At 43.0% G+C, this 13,925-nt stretch overlaps 1 protein-coding gene across 2 annotated transcripts in view; it reads right to left on the reverse strand.

Moving 5' to 3' along the window:
• The window catches only part of SMG1 (SMG1 nonsense mediated mRNA decay associated PI3K related kinase), a 164,657-nt gene that overhangs the window by 138,725 nt on the left and 12,007 nt on the right, over positions 1 to 13,925 (reverse strand). For both annotated transcript variants that reach the window (XM_056537145.1, XM_056537144.1), the window contains exons 2-4: positions 7,133 to 7,290; positions 6,829 to 6,978; positions 4,510 to 4,646 (exon numbers count right to left, since the gene is read on the reverse strand). In XM_056537145.1, coding sequence (XP_056393120.1) covers positions 4,510 to 4,646; positions 6,829 to 6,978; positions 7,133 to 7,290 — 445 coding nt within the window. The remainder of the gene's footprint in view (positions 1 to 4,509; positions 4,647 to 6,828; positions 6,979 to 7,132; positions 7,291 to 13,925) is intronic.

Below are 13,925 nucleotides of genomic sequence, written 5' to 3' on the forward strand. Positions count from 1 at the left end.
CAATCATTTAGGACTATCGGCACTTTTTGCCATTGAGGAGGGCACATCGGAATACAGGGAAACCTCTCCCACCGGGGTTTCCCCCCCCCCTCTTTCTCCTACTAGCTAAATGATTAAATTTGTTCCTTGCAACGTGGGGAGTCTGGGAGAGAGGGTTAAGAGATTTGCAGTATTTCAACAGATATCTAGACATTTGCCAGCGATAGTGGGAATTACCGAGACGCACTTTTTGAAAGAGTCTAGTTGATTGCAGATGAAGAAATGGGCCAGCCTGCAACTGCACAGGTTATATTCCTCATTTTCAAAGGGGGGGGGGGGGGGTCATAGTTTATCCATAGACAGATTTCATATGTATTTGGTAGTGTATAGATCAGTTTGGTAGATACATCTTAATACAAGGAGTATTGGAACGTGTGGAAGTTATTGCATATGTTTACACCCCCCCCCCCTCCTTTTTCCTCAGATGTCCTGTTTGCACTCCTGCAATTTATTGGAGAAAGACACGAGGTACTATTATTCCTTATCGGAGATTTTTATTCAGTAATGACTGTAGAGCTGGATAGATCTGCTGGGGCATCTCCTAGATCCTCCTGTAGTACACAGCTCAATATTTTTTGCAGAGGTGCAATGGTTCAACATCTGGAGAGATTAGTACGGGCTAAGGGAGGGATTTACGTGTTTTAATAGGGCGAACAAATCTGCCTTGAGAATTGATATGTGTATCAGCAAATCGTCAGGTAGCAAACTGGTGACAAAGATAAAAAAACGAACCTCGATTAATATATAGGATTATGTAATGCAAGTACTAGAGGTGAATTTGGCTGTTAGTAAGTCTATCGTCAATAGAAGTTTAACCTAAAACCCCCACTGGTTAACCATAATAGATAGAGACGAGGGAATGGTGGTAGACCTATCCCAATTTTGGAGGACAAACTTAGGATCAGCAAGTACAATTGTGGTTTGGGACACTCATAGCCTACATGAGTTTAAAGATATAACATATTTAAGAAGGGGTTTTAAAGCAAAGGAAACTTTGTTGTTGGAAAAGGTGGAGTCCCAGATGAAGGTATATGAAAGTTTGAAGAATGAGGAGAATTTTGTCCAGCTTAATGATGCACAAGAGGAATTAGCTAGGTATCAGGTGGAAAGGGTGCAGAATCTGTTGTTCTTGGAACAGAGACAATTTGCAGAGAATGGTAAGCCCTCTGGGCTTTTGGTGACAGTGATAAAAGCTTGCGTGTAGAGATCAGGGTTAAATAGTATTATGAATCAAATGGGACAGATAATTAGCGATCCCCAACAGATACAACAAATTGTTTCCTTCTTTTCAAAATTATATACCTCGGAGTTACAAGCCTCAGAGAAAAAAAAAAATTGAGGAATATTTTGATCAAATTACTCTCCCCAAACTTACAGAGTCTGAGAGAGAATATATGGACCTACCTATTACATTAGAAGAAATAGTAGAAGTTATTAGATCTTCCCCTTCAGGCTCAGCATCTGGACCAGATGGTCTCCCATTTGAGCTGTATAAAAGATTTGCAGTAGTCTTTGCACCCTTATTGTGGGAGACAATTATAAAGACTACTCGGGAGGGCAAGTTGCCACCCTCTATGTTAGAAGCTCAAACGGCTTTGATCCTTAAAAAATTAAAAATAAAGACCTCCTTAAAATAAAAAAGGATAGGCCGATATCTTTGCTGAATGTAGATGTCAAGATGTTAGCGAAAGTCTTGGCAAACAGGTTAAAGCAAGTAGTCAGCAGGCTGGTCCATACAGACCAGATGGGATTTGTGCCCGGTAAGCGGCTCTGACAATCCTGAACTTTTATCAATATACAGTCTGGTGCGGGGGACCTCTGCTCCCTCCTGCCATTGCACACCACAAAGGCGTTTGACAGGGAGGTGGAGGTTTCTCTGGGTCTTGTTGTGGAAATTTGGGTTTGGCCCAGGGTAGGTGGACATGATTAAGTTATTGTACTCTCACCCTTCTACTAGACTGTTGTTGGGGAAGGCTCTAATGATGCTCTTCGAGCTCATTAGAGGTACCGGGCAGGGATGTCCTCTCTCCCCTTCTCTCCCTATATATTAGGGGGTTTGGGAGTCGGGGGGAGGACGACAAGATCGCATTATACGCCAATGATTTGCTCTTATATGTGCAGGATCCAGTAAGGGCTGTTCCAAGCCTGGAACAAGTTTTTCAGTAGTTTGGAGGGAGATCTGGTTTGGAAATAAATAAAATTGGACGAAAGCATATGCTCTTCCAGGATAGATCAATCTGAGTTGGGAATGCAACTGGGTGGGAGAATCGGGGTCCCTTGAATATTTGGGAATAAAAGTAATGGCTGACCCTTTAGATTTCTTTAAAGAGAATTTAAAACCTTTGCTGAATAAATTTGAAAAAATAAAAAATAAATCTAGACATCTGGAATAGGTTGCTGTTGCATATGGCCGATCGGATGGAGGTATTGAAAATGGTGGTTTTGCCCCAGGTTCTTTTTTTCTTGAACGCTTCCCCCATGTGGATAACTGATTAATCTTTCAATTCGAGTGAACCATTTATGAATACATTTTTGTGGGGAAGGAAAAGAGCAAGATTAAAATACCTAGAATTAGTAGCCTCTAATGAGAAAGGGGGTGTGCTTTGCCATCCTTTCGGCTATATTTTATAGCCCAAACATTATCTGGTATAAAACAGAGGAAATGGGGATGGGTGGGAAAATTAAAAGTGACAAATAGGGACATAGAGGGAGATTTAGGAACATTATTGGAATCCGATGCCCTTTTACCATCTTTTTCCTATGGTAATATGTCGATTAAGGGGTGAAAATATCTTAGGGAAAAAAATCTGTAAGATAAAAAAAGGGGGTATGAAATTTACTCCCATTTGGCACAACTTAAGGTTGAGTGAATTTTTGACCGTTCCTGACCCGGTGTTTTGGGAGGGTAAAGGAATTAAGGAACTGGAACACATTATTGGGGTGAATGGTTTGAAATCATTTAGAGAATTTCAGGAGAAACTGTCTACGTGAAATAGATTTTTTCAGATACAAAGTGCATTTAGATCCACTAAAGAGTTAAAGGAGTACTCCGGTGCACACTTTTTTCCATTTTATCCCGTCCAAGCTGCAAAATAAAAAAGAAAACACACTTTATCTTACCTGCCAACAAGCCCCCGGAGCTCCGGTACAGGTGTTCGGTCCCCGGCTGTATTCTTCTTACTTCCTGTTAGCCCGGCACATCACACAGAGCTTCAGCCTATCGCCGGCCGCAGCGATGTCCCGCCTCGGCCGGCGATAGGCTGAAGCTCCGTGTGACGTCCCGGGCTAACAGGAAGTAAGAAGAATACAGCCGGGGACCGAACACCTGTACCGGAGCTCCGGGGGCTCGTTGGCAGGTAAGAGAAAGTGTGTATTCTTTTATTTTGCAGCCAGGACGGGATAAAATGAAAAAAAGTGTGCACCAGACTACTCCTTTAACCTTTTTCACAATTAAACACCACACTATATTTGCTGAGTTAAAGGGGTTATCCAGGGAAAAAAAATTCTTTAAATTTCAACTGGCTCCAGGATCCTGCTGGGAGGAACCGACTTTTTTGTTGCCATAGTGTCACACCACTTAGAGACAGCAGCATACACCCATGGTCTGTGTCCCCCAATGGAGCCGATAGAGAAAAAAAAAATGTTTTTTCCTGGATAACCCCTTTAAGAGCACTAGAAGGTTCAGATAAGAAGAGTATGATCAGAATATTATATATTATATATATATATATATATATATATATATATATATATATATATAAAATTACGAGGTGAAGTCACTAAAATTGTAAAAGATACATTCAAAAAGAAATTGGAAAAGTCACAATGGAAGACAGCGCTTAGAAATGTTACAACTGTTTCAAGAAATAATTCTTATAGATTTGAATTAAATATTTTGCATGGTGTATATTGCACTCCGGTAAGTTTAAAGAAAATAGGATAGAAAATAGATCTGGAATAGCTGGAGGAGAGAATAGAGAAACAAATATATAAATATGAATCCTAATATAAGAAGACTTTTTTTACCTCCCCCTCTTGGGAGTCAGATGTCGTCAGTGGGTGGCTGGGTGGGATGTAGGGTTGGTTAGTGAAATGGATAAAAGAACTTGGGATTTGTATATGTGTGTGATGTGTATTGGAAAATAAAGATTTAAAAAAAAAAAAATAAGCACTTGATTTATGACATAGGATTGAAGATCTTTGGAAAGATTTATCAAAAGCTGTGCAGAGGAAAAGTTGACCAGTTGCCCATAGCAACCAATCACAAATTTTTTCAAAATGCCTCTGAAAAATTAAAGCAGCAAACTGATTGGTTTCTATAGGCAACTGGTCAACTTTTCATCTGCACAGATTTTCATAAATCCTCCTGTCTGTAAAAAATATTCAATATAAAATTAACTGTGGCATTAAACAGCACACAAAGGAAAAGGAAAGCGGAAAAAAATAAATAGAAATAAAAACCATCCTTACCATTTTGTTTTCTGGCTGCTGAATGAATTCTTTCAGCTGCTTAACAGTAGCCAGTCTTCTGTCCCTGTCGTCTTCCCGGGTGATCCTCCGTAGAAGATTCGACAGTCGAGACTCATCAGAATAGGACAGCGATCGCTCTAATAAAATACAGAAAAGATTGTAAATTCTAAAAGTATATATAGTAAGGTACAAAACATATCTACCGTATGTACCATATGTACCGTAGGACGCACCGGCATATAAGACGCACCCAATTTTAAAGGTGCAAAATCTAGAAAAAAATATAAATAATAATCTGAACCCAACAGTGATCTTCAACCTGCGGATCTCCAGATGTTGCAAAACTACAACTCCCAGCATGCCCGGACAGATGTTGGCTGTCCGGGCATGCTGGGAGTTGTAGTTTTGCAACATCTGGAGATCCGCAGGTTGAAGACCACTGGATAGAAAGTAGTACTCACGTGTCCCCGCCGCTCCGGATCCGTCACCGCTGCCCTGGATGTCGCTCCATCGCTCTCGCCGCGTCCCCATGGTGTCCCCGACGCTCTGGACGTCTTCTTCCCCGGGATCCACGCTCTCCGTCGCAGTCATCAAGTTGCTATGCACGCCGCTCCTATTGGATGACGGGACGGCGTGCGCGACGACATCGAAGGAGAGCGCCGGCCATGCAGGGGATCCCGGCAGGGAGCAGACACACAGGAGGCAGGTAAGGTCCCTCCTGGTGTCCTGTAAGCTGTTAGGGATGCCGCGATTTCACCGCGGCGGTCCCGAACAGCCCGACTGAGCAGCCGGGTTAGTGTCACTTTCCCTTCAGACCTGGCGGTCAGCTTTGATCGCCGCATCTGAAGGGTTAATACAGGGCATCACCGCGATCGGTGATGTTCTGCATTAGCCGCGGGTCCCGGCCGTTGATGGCCGCAGGGATCGCCGCAATAGGTGTGTATTCGCCGTATAAGATGCACCAACTACCCCCCCCCCCACACACACAGTTTTGGGGAAGAAAAAGTGCGTCTCATACGGCAAAAAATATGGCAAATGGTGCTTTACATACAATTAGTCTACAATACTTCAAACTTTGCTCTCCACCAGTGCCAATTGCATTAGCCAGATAACTGATCACAGTAAAAACTACAGCAGCAGCTGAAGCCTGAAACAGGAAACTCAATATAAAAAGTAAAAGAACAAGTTTGTGACCACTGGTTAAAACTCCCATTTTGCCCGTAATGCTCTATTTGTGCACATGCAACATATTATAGAGACCTGAACTATGCGATTTTGAGGACTTGAGGGGAAAAAAAAGGCTGTAATATAGATTTGCAATTTAAGCAAATGAGTAGTAGTGGGGTCATAAAACACAAGCAGATAAACTGTATATGTGCAAAGTACAGGAACACAAGACTCGGAAAGACATGCAATCTGGGTTGGCCAATCAGGGACATCCTGCTGAAATAAAGTTAAAGGGGTACTCTGTTGCTTCAGCGTTCAGAACATTTTGTTCCGAACGCTTGGCGCGGGCGGAGGGGGGTAGTGACGTCACACCTCCCCCCCTTAATGCAAGCCAATGGGTGGCCACCACTCCCCCTCCCATAGACTTATAGCCTTGTATTGAGGGGGTGTGGTGTGATGTCAGGAGGGGCATGGCCGTGATGTCACGACCCCAGCCACCCACACCCAGCATTCTAAAAGAACGCTGGGTGCTGACCAGAGATCGCGGGGGTCACAGCAGCAGGACCCCCGTGATCAGACATCTTATCCCCTATACTTTAGATATGGGATAAGATGTCTAGGGGAGGAGTACCCCTTTAAACTCCACTGCAACATCACAATAATTGTCACTGGAGTAGAGTGTGATAAGACAGCATGAACACAGACAACACATCAAGGTAAACAGATTGGGGGGGGGCATGAACAGTGGTGACAAGGGAATTGAGGTACTTGGAATTAGAGATAAGAGAAGTTACAGTGATTCGATTTGTCACAGACTTGTCGGCTCGGCAGTTGCTGACTTTAGCCTGCATAAATTAGTTCAGCTTTCAGGTGCTCCGGTGGGCTGGAAAAGGTGGATACAGTCCTAGAAGACTCTCTCCTAGGAATGTATCCACCTTTTCCAGCCCACCGGAGCACCTGAAAGCTGAACTAATTTATGCAGGATAAGTCAGCAACTGCCGAGCCGAGAAGTTCATGACAAATCGAATCACTGTAACTTCTCTTATCTCTACTTGGAATTTCAGCTTATATAATCTTTTTTAAAGGGCCATATTACAAGCTCTATAATATTAATGCATCCCAATGTACAAACAGTTTAGGATCATAACGTACCCTGGGATTTCCTCATGTCTTTTGTGGCTAATGCACGGTTTCCATGCTGAATAGTGAAATCAGGGCTCACATTGTTAACCCTCAGCTCTTGCCCCAACGACTTCCGACCAAAAGCATTTTCTCCAGATCCTCCATTGATGCTGTAGCTATCTAGAAAAACAAGCATTAAAACAACTCAGAGGAAACTACTTCTAAGAAGAAGGGATTGTAGGGAAGAGGAGAACCCTTTTGTGATTTTCATTTTTTCTTTATATACAAGTCAAGAATCCGTAACATGATATGGTCACATGTAAAGTGTCCTTACCTTCCTCTTCATTGTGCGCCTCAGTATTAATCCTGACATCATCCTGCTTTTGTCTCCCAGCTGAATTTGAAGTGTGTGATCCATAGGAGGCAGAAGTGCCCCGATCTCTGGAAGTAGAGTATTTTAAATTGTCGTGGTCAGCTGAAGCACTATCAGACCTAAAAAGGAGAAAAAACACAAACGCTATGAGTACAATATTCTCAATCAGTCTGCACTTTCAGGTCTGACAAATTTATCACAGTTGAGAACCCTTTAATTACTGGTTACATGTTAAAAGGAAATCCATTACTTCACTTTGTTAGTGTTCATGGTTTTGCCACAACTTATCAGATGATAAAGATTTCCTCCCTGTGCTCAAGTGTCAAGGAGGCAGAGTTCAGTACCCTTTATGTCAATCAACTAGGACATGAAGATGGGTCAAGAAGGCAAGCAATGCTGCAACAGTAGCAGTTTGGCCCCACCTCATTTCCACTTGGCAAGGGGGTGGGGCAGAAAAAAAAAGTTTAAAGTTACGGCTGACAAAGGTATGTTTGATATCATTGTCCCGTTACCTGAGGTGACAGATTGCCTTTAACAACAGGGTTAAAGGCTTTTTCCCCCCCAAGATGCAAAGTTATACTCTACCCACAGAAGGGATCAACCACAGGAATGAACAGAGTAATTAGCCACATAAGCCATTAATGTTGACCATTTTGTGTTGGACATTAAACACTCACTACACGGGGGCGCATATTATATATATATATATATATATATATATATATATATATATATATATATATATATATATATATACACACACACACACACACACATTTTTTTTTATTAATAAATCTAGCAATAAAGAAAGGGATGAATCCCGCACTCACCGCTGCAAAAACAGAGGCTTCATAGAGGGGTCAGATGATTGACAGGGGCTCAGAGGCAACCACCGGTCGTTGCCTCTGAGCCCCCATCAATCGTCTGACCCCCCCTCCATGAAGCCTCCGTTTTTGCAGCAGTGGACGCGGTGAGTGCAGGATTCATCCCTTTCCTTATTGCTGTATTTTTCATGTTTACTACTTCATCCGTGCACCACCCGACTATCATATTAGAGCTGTATCACATGGAACCAGTCCTCAGGTGCTGGATCTATTAACCTCAAAAGTTTGAACTGTGCCTCCCCTCTCTCCTTTAGCAATGATGAGAGACAGAGAGACCGAGATATACCGTATATACTCGAGTATAAGCCGAGACCCCTAATTTCAACCCAAAATCCCAGGAAAAGTTATTGACTCAAGTATAAGCCTAGGGTGGGAAATACATCATACCCCCCTGTCATCATCCAGACCCCCGTCATTAACATCATCATCACTGCCTGTCATCATCCAGACCCTCATCATCATCATCACCTGTCATCATCCCACACATCCCCCCTTCATCATCCCACACATCCCCCCTTCATCATCCCACACATCCCCCCTTCATCATCCCCTTGTCATCATCCCACACCCCCCCCCTTCATCATCCTCTTCTCATCATCCGCCCTCAGTGGTCTTTAACCTGCGGACCTCCAGAGGTTTCAAAACTACAACTCCCAGCAAGCCCGGGCAGCCATCGGCTGCCCGGGCTTGCTGGGAGTTGTAGTTTTGAAACCTCCGGAGGTCCGCAGGTTGAAGACCACTGCGGCCTTCAACATCATCCAGCCCCCTCTCACCCCCTTTAGTTCTGAGTACTCACCTCCGCTCGGCGCTGGTCCGGTCCTGCAGGGCTGTCCGGTGAGGAGGTGGTCCGGTGGCATAGTGGTTCCGGGCTGCTATCTTCACCGGGGGCGCCTCTTCTCCGCGCTTCCGCCCCGGAATAGAGGCGTTGCCTTGACAACGACGCAGAAGTACGTTGGCAATAAACGCACCTCTGCGTCGTTGTCAAGGCAACGTGACTATTCTGAGGCCGGGCCCGAAGCGCTTAGAAGAGGCCTCCCCGGTGAAGATAGCAGCCCGGAACCACTATCCCACCTCCTCTCCGGACAGCCCTGCAGCACCGTACCAGCGCCGAGCGGAGGTGAGTACTGTACAGAACTAAAGGGGGGTGAGAGGGGGCTGGATGATGTCGAAGGCCGCAGTGGTCTTCAACCTGCGGACCTCCGGAGGTTTCAAAACTACAACTCCCAGCAAGCCCGGACAGCCGATGGCTGCCCGGGCTTGCTGGGAGTTGTAGTTTTGAAACCTCTGGAGGTCCGCAGGTTTAAGACCACTGCGGGTGGAGAGTTCACTCGAGTATAAGCCGAGGGGGGTGTTTTCAGCACGAAAAATTGTGCTGAAAAACTCGTCTTATACGGTATATGCATTATATGTATGTAAAGTGTGTGTGTCTGAGGTATATTTTTTTGATAACAATCAAAAGGCAGAGCTGACCTGGATCAATTTCCTCTATCCACAGGACAGTACTCACTGGGGGAGATTTATCAAAACCTGTCCAGAGTAAAAGTTGCTCATAGCAACACTTTTCATTTTTAAAAAGTCCTCTGAAAAATGAAAGCAGCGATCTGATTGGTTGCTATGGACAACTCAACAACTTTTCCTTTGCAAAGGTTTTGATAAATCTCCCCCATTGAGTGGTAAAATAGAGCGGACAGAAGCAGCCGGGCACCCCGCTAGTCTACAGGAGAAAACCCAGGTTATGCATTCACATTTGGGCACTTGTTTAAAGAATTGATTTGTGTATCAGCAAAACGTCATGTAGCAAACTGGTGACAAAGAAAAAACGAACCTCCATTAATATCAAATTATGTAATGCAAGTACGAGAGGTGAATTTGGCTGGTAGTAAGTTTATCGGCAATAGAAGTTTTAGGTTAAACCCCCACTGATTAGCCATAATAGATATATTCTCTTATGTTATTTACTCAAAGCCTACATGAGTCTAAAGATATAACATATTTAAGAAGGGGTTTTAAAGCAAGGGAAACTTTGTTGTTGGAAAAGGTGGAGTCCCAGAGGAAGGTATATGAAAGTTTGAAGAATGAGGAGAATTTTGTCCAGCTTAATGATGCACAAGAGGAATTAGCTAGGTATCAGGTGGAAAGGGCGCAGAATCGGTTGTTCTTGGAACAGAGAATGGTAAATTTTAAAACAGGGATCAATTTACCGGTAGGGCACTAAAAATGTAGTGTGTGTGTGTGTGTGTGTGTGTGTGTGTGTGTGTGTGTGTTTTTCACATCTCTGCTATATTATGGACAATCGCATCGGGCGATATGTCTATTAGTACAGGTTTTACTACTCCCATCATGGAAGTCTGTTCCATGCTGGGAGTAGTAGTACTACCTAAAAAAAAAAAGAAAATTAAAAAAAAATTTTTAAATATATTAAATAAATAGAGAAAAAGTGAAACACACACTTAAAACTTAATACAAATTTTGTTAGAAAAAATATAATTTTTGGTAAATACATTTTTTCCCCCCATCGCTTTTTTATTTTTTATTTATTTTTTTGTGGTGGTGGCGGTTGGGGGTACCCAACAAATTTTGAAAAGGGGCCAAAAATGCAATATCCACTCAAAGACAAAAAACGCCAGAAAAAACGTAAAAAAAAAATAAAAAAAAGCCAAACACAGGAAAATGCTGCAGCGTTTTTTCAGACACAAAAAAAAATAATCAAGTAGAAACTTAGGCTTACGAGGGCATATGTTTAAAGGGATACGTTGGGGAATCCTAACATATCCTCAGACAGTAGCCTCAAATACTGACTCTAAAAAGGAGAACACAGAATAAGTTTGAAACATGAACTCCATGCATGTGTTTCTCCTTTTCCCCTGGTTGTATGATCTGTATCAGCCAACAGCTATCACTGCTGATCCCCCTATATACTTGGTGAAAATGCATGTGTTTTCAGTGGAGAGAGAAGGGGTAAGACACCGCCAGACATCTCTAAGAATAATAGGGCCATGAATCATGCCCGATAGTCCTCTCCAAACATCAGTCAGAAGAGCATCAGGAGGCCACCTTACACATTAGCCTGTTGGCTGCTCCAGGAATAGGACAGCTTTTCAATAGTGTGTGGGCACCTTTAGGCACCAGGAGTAACCTCACAATGTTACCACTGCCTGCCCAACAGTGAGCTGCCTTAAAAGGGGTACTCCGCTGGGTAGCTTCCGGAAGTAAATGTTGCGAACGCTGTGTTTGCGCTACGGGGTTCAGCATGACATCAGGGCCACGCCCCCTCAATACAAGTCTATGGGCGGGGGCGTAACGGCCATCATGCCCCCTCCCATAGACTTGCATTGAGCGGGGCATAATGTCACGAGGGGTGTGGCTGTCCCCTGCAGCACGAAAACAGCATTTGGAACATTTACTTCCGAACGCTGGCCAGTGGAGTACCCCTTTTAGACTACACAAGAGAATTTACTATCTGAATAGCAGACATCTGGCTACGTCTGGTGGTCAGACTGCCTGTTTAGTACTCACACATCATGGGTCAACTCATTGTGTCATCCTTGTAAATTGCCACATTGAGCGAGACACCAGAAAACCCACTCAGTGCCTATCTTCTAGGGATCGACCAATTTTTTAGGGCCGATACAGATACTCTGTGGAGGTTAGGGCCGATAACTTATACCGTTATTCCGGTATAAGTTATCGACTATTTATCCCATCCCCCCCGGTGCAGATCATTGATTTAAAGCGGGTGCTTTAAATCAATGAACTGTAGCGGCTTTTGCGGTGCCAGAGACGGCAGCCGCCACCCGCTTCTCTCCCCCTGCCTGTCCGGGGGTCCTCCTGAGTCCTATGACCGCCACTGCGTCCACGCCACTGCGTCGGGTATGGAGCCATGCGAGTCAAATCACACATATATTATGTTCTTTACACAATCAGATTTTATGTAAATAAATCGTCCACAATATAACCAGTCAGAATGTTGTTATAGGGTTCTGACTAAAACGATCACAAATGGTTGGGATTTAGGACAGCTGCCACTGCTGCTCTGCTCATACACATTCACTGTAGTGACAACTCAGCGCTGCTAGAAGATTAGAGACCTAATGGGGCCGACCGCCCCTGCCAGATACTGAAGAATCTTATGTTGTATTATTGTCCATAGATCATGTACTGATGACTGACTGTCAGGTGAACAGGACTCTGTAGTATCTTTCACCACATTGAAGAGTCGAGGAAGTCAGTAAGGCTGGGTTCACATCACATTTTTGCAATACAGTTCCCGTATACGTTTTCAATTTGAAAACCGTATACATTGACCCTCCATTGAAAACCGTATGCCAAAAAAAATGCATCCGATTGTGTGAGTTGTGTGTCTTGTACGGTTTTGTCTTTTTTTTCCCGTGCCCAAAACCGTAACTTACCATGGTTTTTTGTCCGGGTGAAAAACCGTATTGAAACGCATACTTTAAAAAAAAAAAAAAAAATTTTTTACATGGGAGTCAACGGGAACCGTACAGAACTGCATGTGCGTAGGGTTCCGTCTGGTTTTCATCATAAGGTTTGACTTTGCACAGTTTTTTTTTTGGGAGTTTCAAACAAGTGAAACGTTATTCATAATGGTGTAAAGAGTTAAAAGCGTATACGTTTTTTTTCCTTTTAAAAAAAAAATAAATAAAAAAAAAAATAAAAAAACGGATGCAACCAGACATCATTTTTCAAATCGTATATGTTTTTCAAACGTATACGGATTAATTTGTACACACGTTTTGATACAGTTTAGTCCAATCAATTTTGAGGAATCCATTTTTGTCAAAAACCTTATATGGGAACTGTATTCAATAAAAAACGTGGTGGGAATACAGCCTAAGGGTGCGTTCACACGGAGTAATTCAAGAGGAATTTACTCGAGTAATTCCTCTTGAATTCTCTGCTCCAAATTCACATCTTCTCTGCCCATTGGCTTTAATGTTTTTTCTGCTGTCCTGTTTACACATCGGAAATTCTGCTAGCGGAATTCTTACGCTGAATTATTTTCCTCTTGAAGAAAGAACATGGTCATTCTTCAAGCGGAATCCGCTAGCAGAAATCAATAGAAGTCAATGGTAAAAAAAAAACTCCGCCCGACAGTTTTCATGTGGAATTTGCACGAAAATGCCTGAAAAAAACCTTCACTTCTTTCTCCCCCATTTCCGTGCGCAATTCCGCACGAATTCCGTGCGAATAGAAAATTATTTTTTCCGCACGTAAAATTTTTCAGCGTTAAAGGGGTACTCCAGTGAAAACCTTTTTTCTTTTAAATCAACTGGTGGCAGAAAGTTAAACATATTTGTAAATTACTTCTATTAAAAAATCTTAATCCTTCCTGTACTTATTAGCTGCTGAATACTACAGAGGAAATTCTTTTCTTTTTGGAATGCTCTCTGATGACATCCCGAGCACAGTTCTCTCTGCTGACGTTATTATAATAATAACGCTTTATTTATTGTTGTCCTTAGAGGGATTTGAACTTAAGTCCCCAGCACTGCGAGGCAGCAGTGCTAACCTCTGAGCCCCCATGCTGCCCTTAGCATACATCTGCATGTGCATGGTTGCTAAAATGGACAGAGATGTCAGCAGAGGGCTCTGTGCTCGTGATGTCATCAGTGTTCCAAAAAGAAAGGAATTTCCTCTATAGCATTCAGCAGCTAATAAGTACTGGAAAGATTAAGATTTTTTAATAGAAGTAATTTACAAATATGTTTAACTTTCTGCCACCAGTTGATTTAAAAAGAAAAAAGGTTTTCACCGGAGTACCCCTTTAATTCCTCTTGATTTGCTCAGTGTGAACGCACCCCAACACAGGACAGTCTGACCTCCGGTCTATACAACATAGCAAGTAATGA

This window comes from Hyla sarda, chromosome 8, assembly GCF_029499605.1.
Source record: "Hyla sarda isolate aHylSar1 chromosome 8, aHylSar1.hap1, whole genome shotgun sequence".
NCBI classification, from domain to species: Eukaryota; Metazoa; Chordata; class Amphibia; order Anura; family Hylidae; genus Hyla; species Hyla sarda.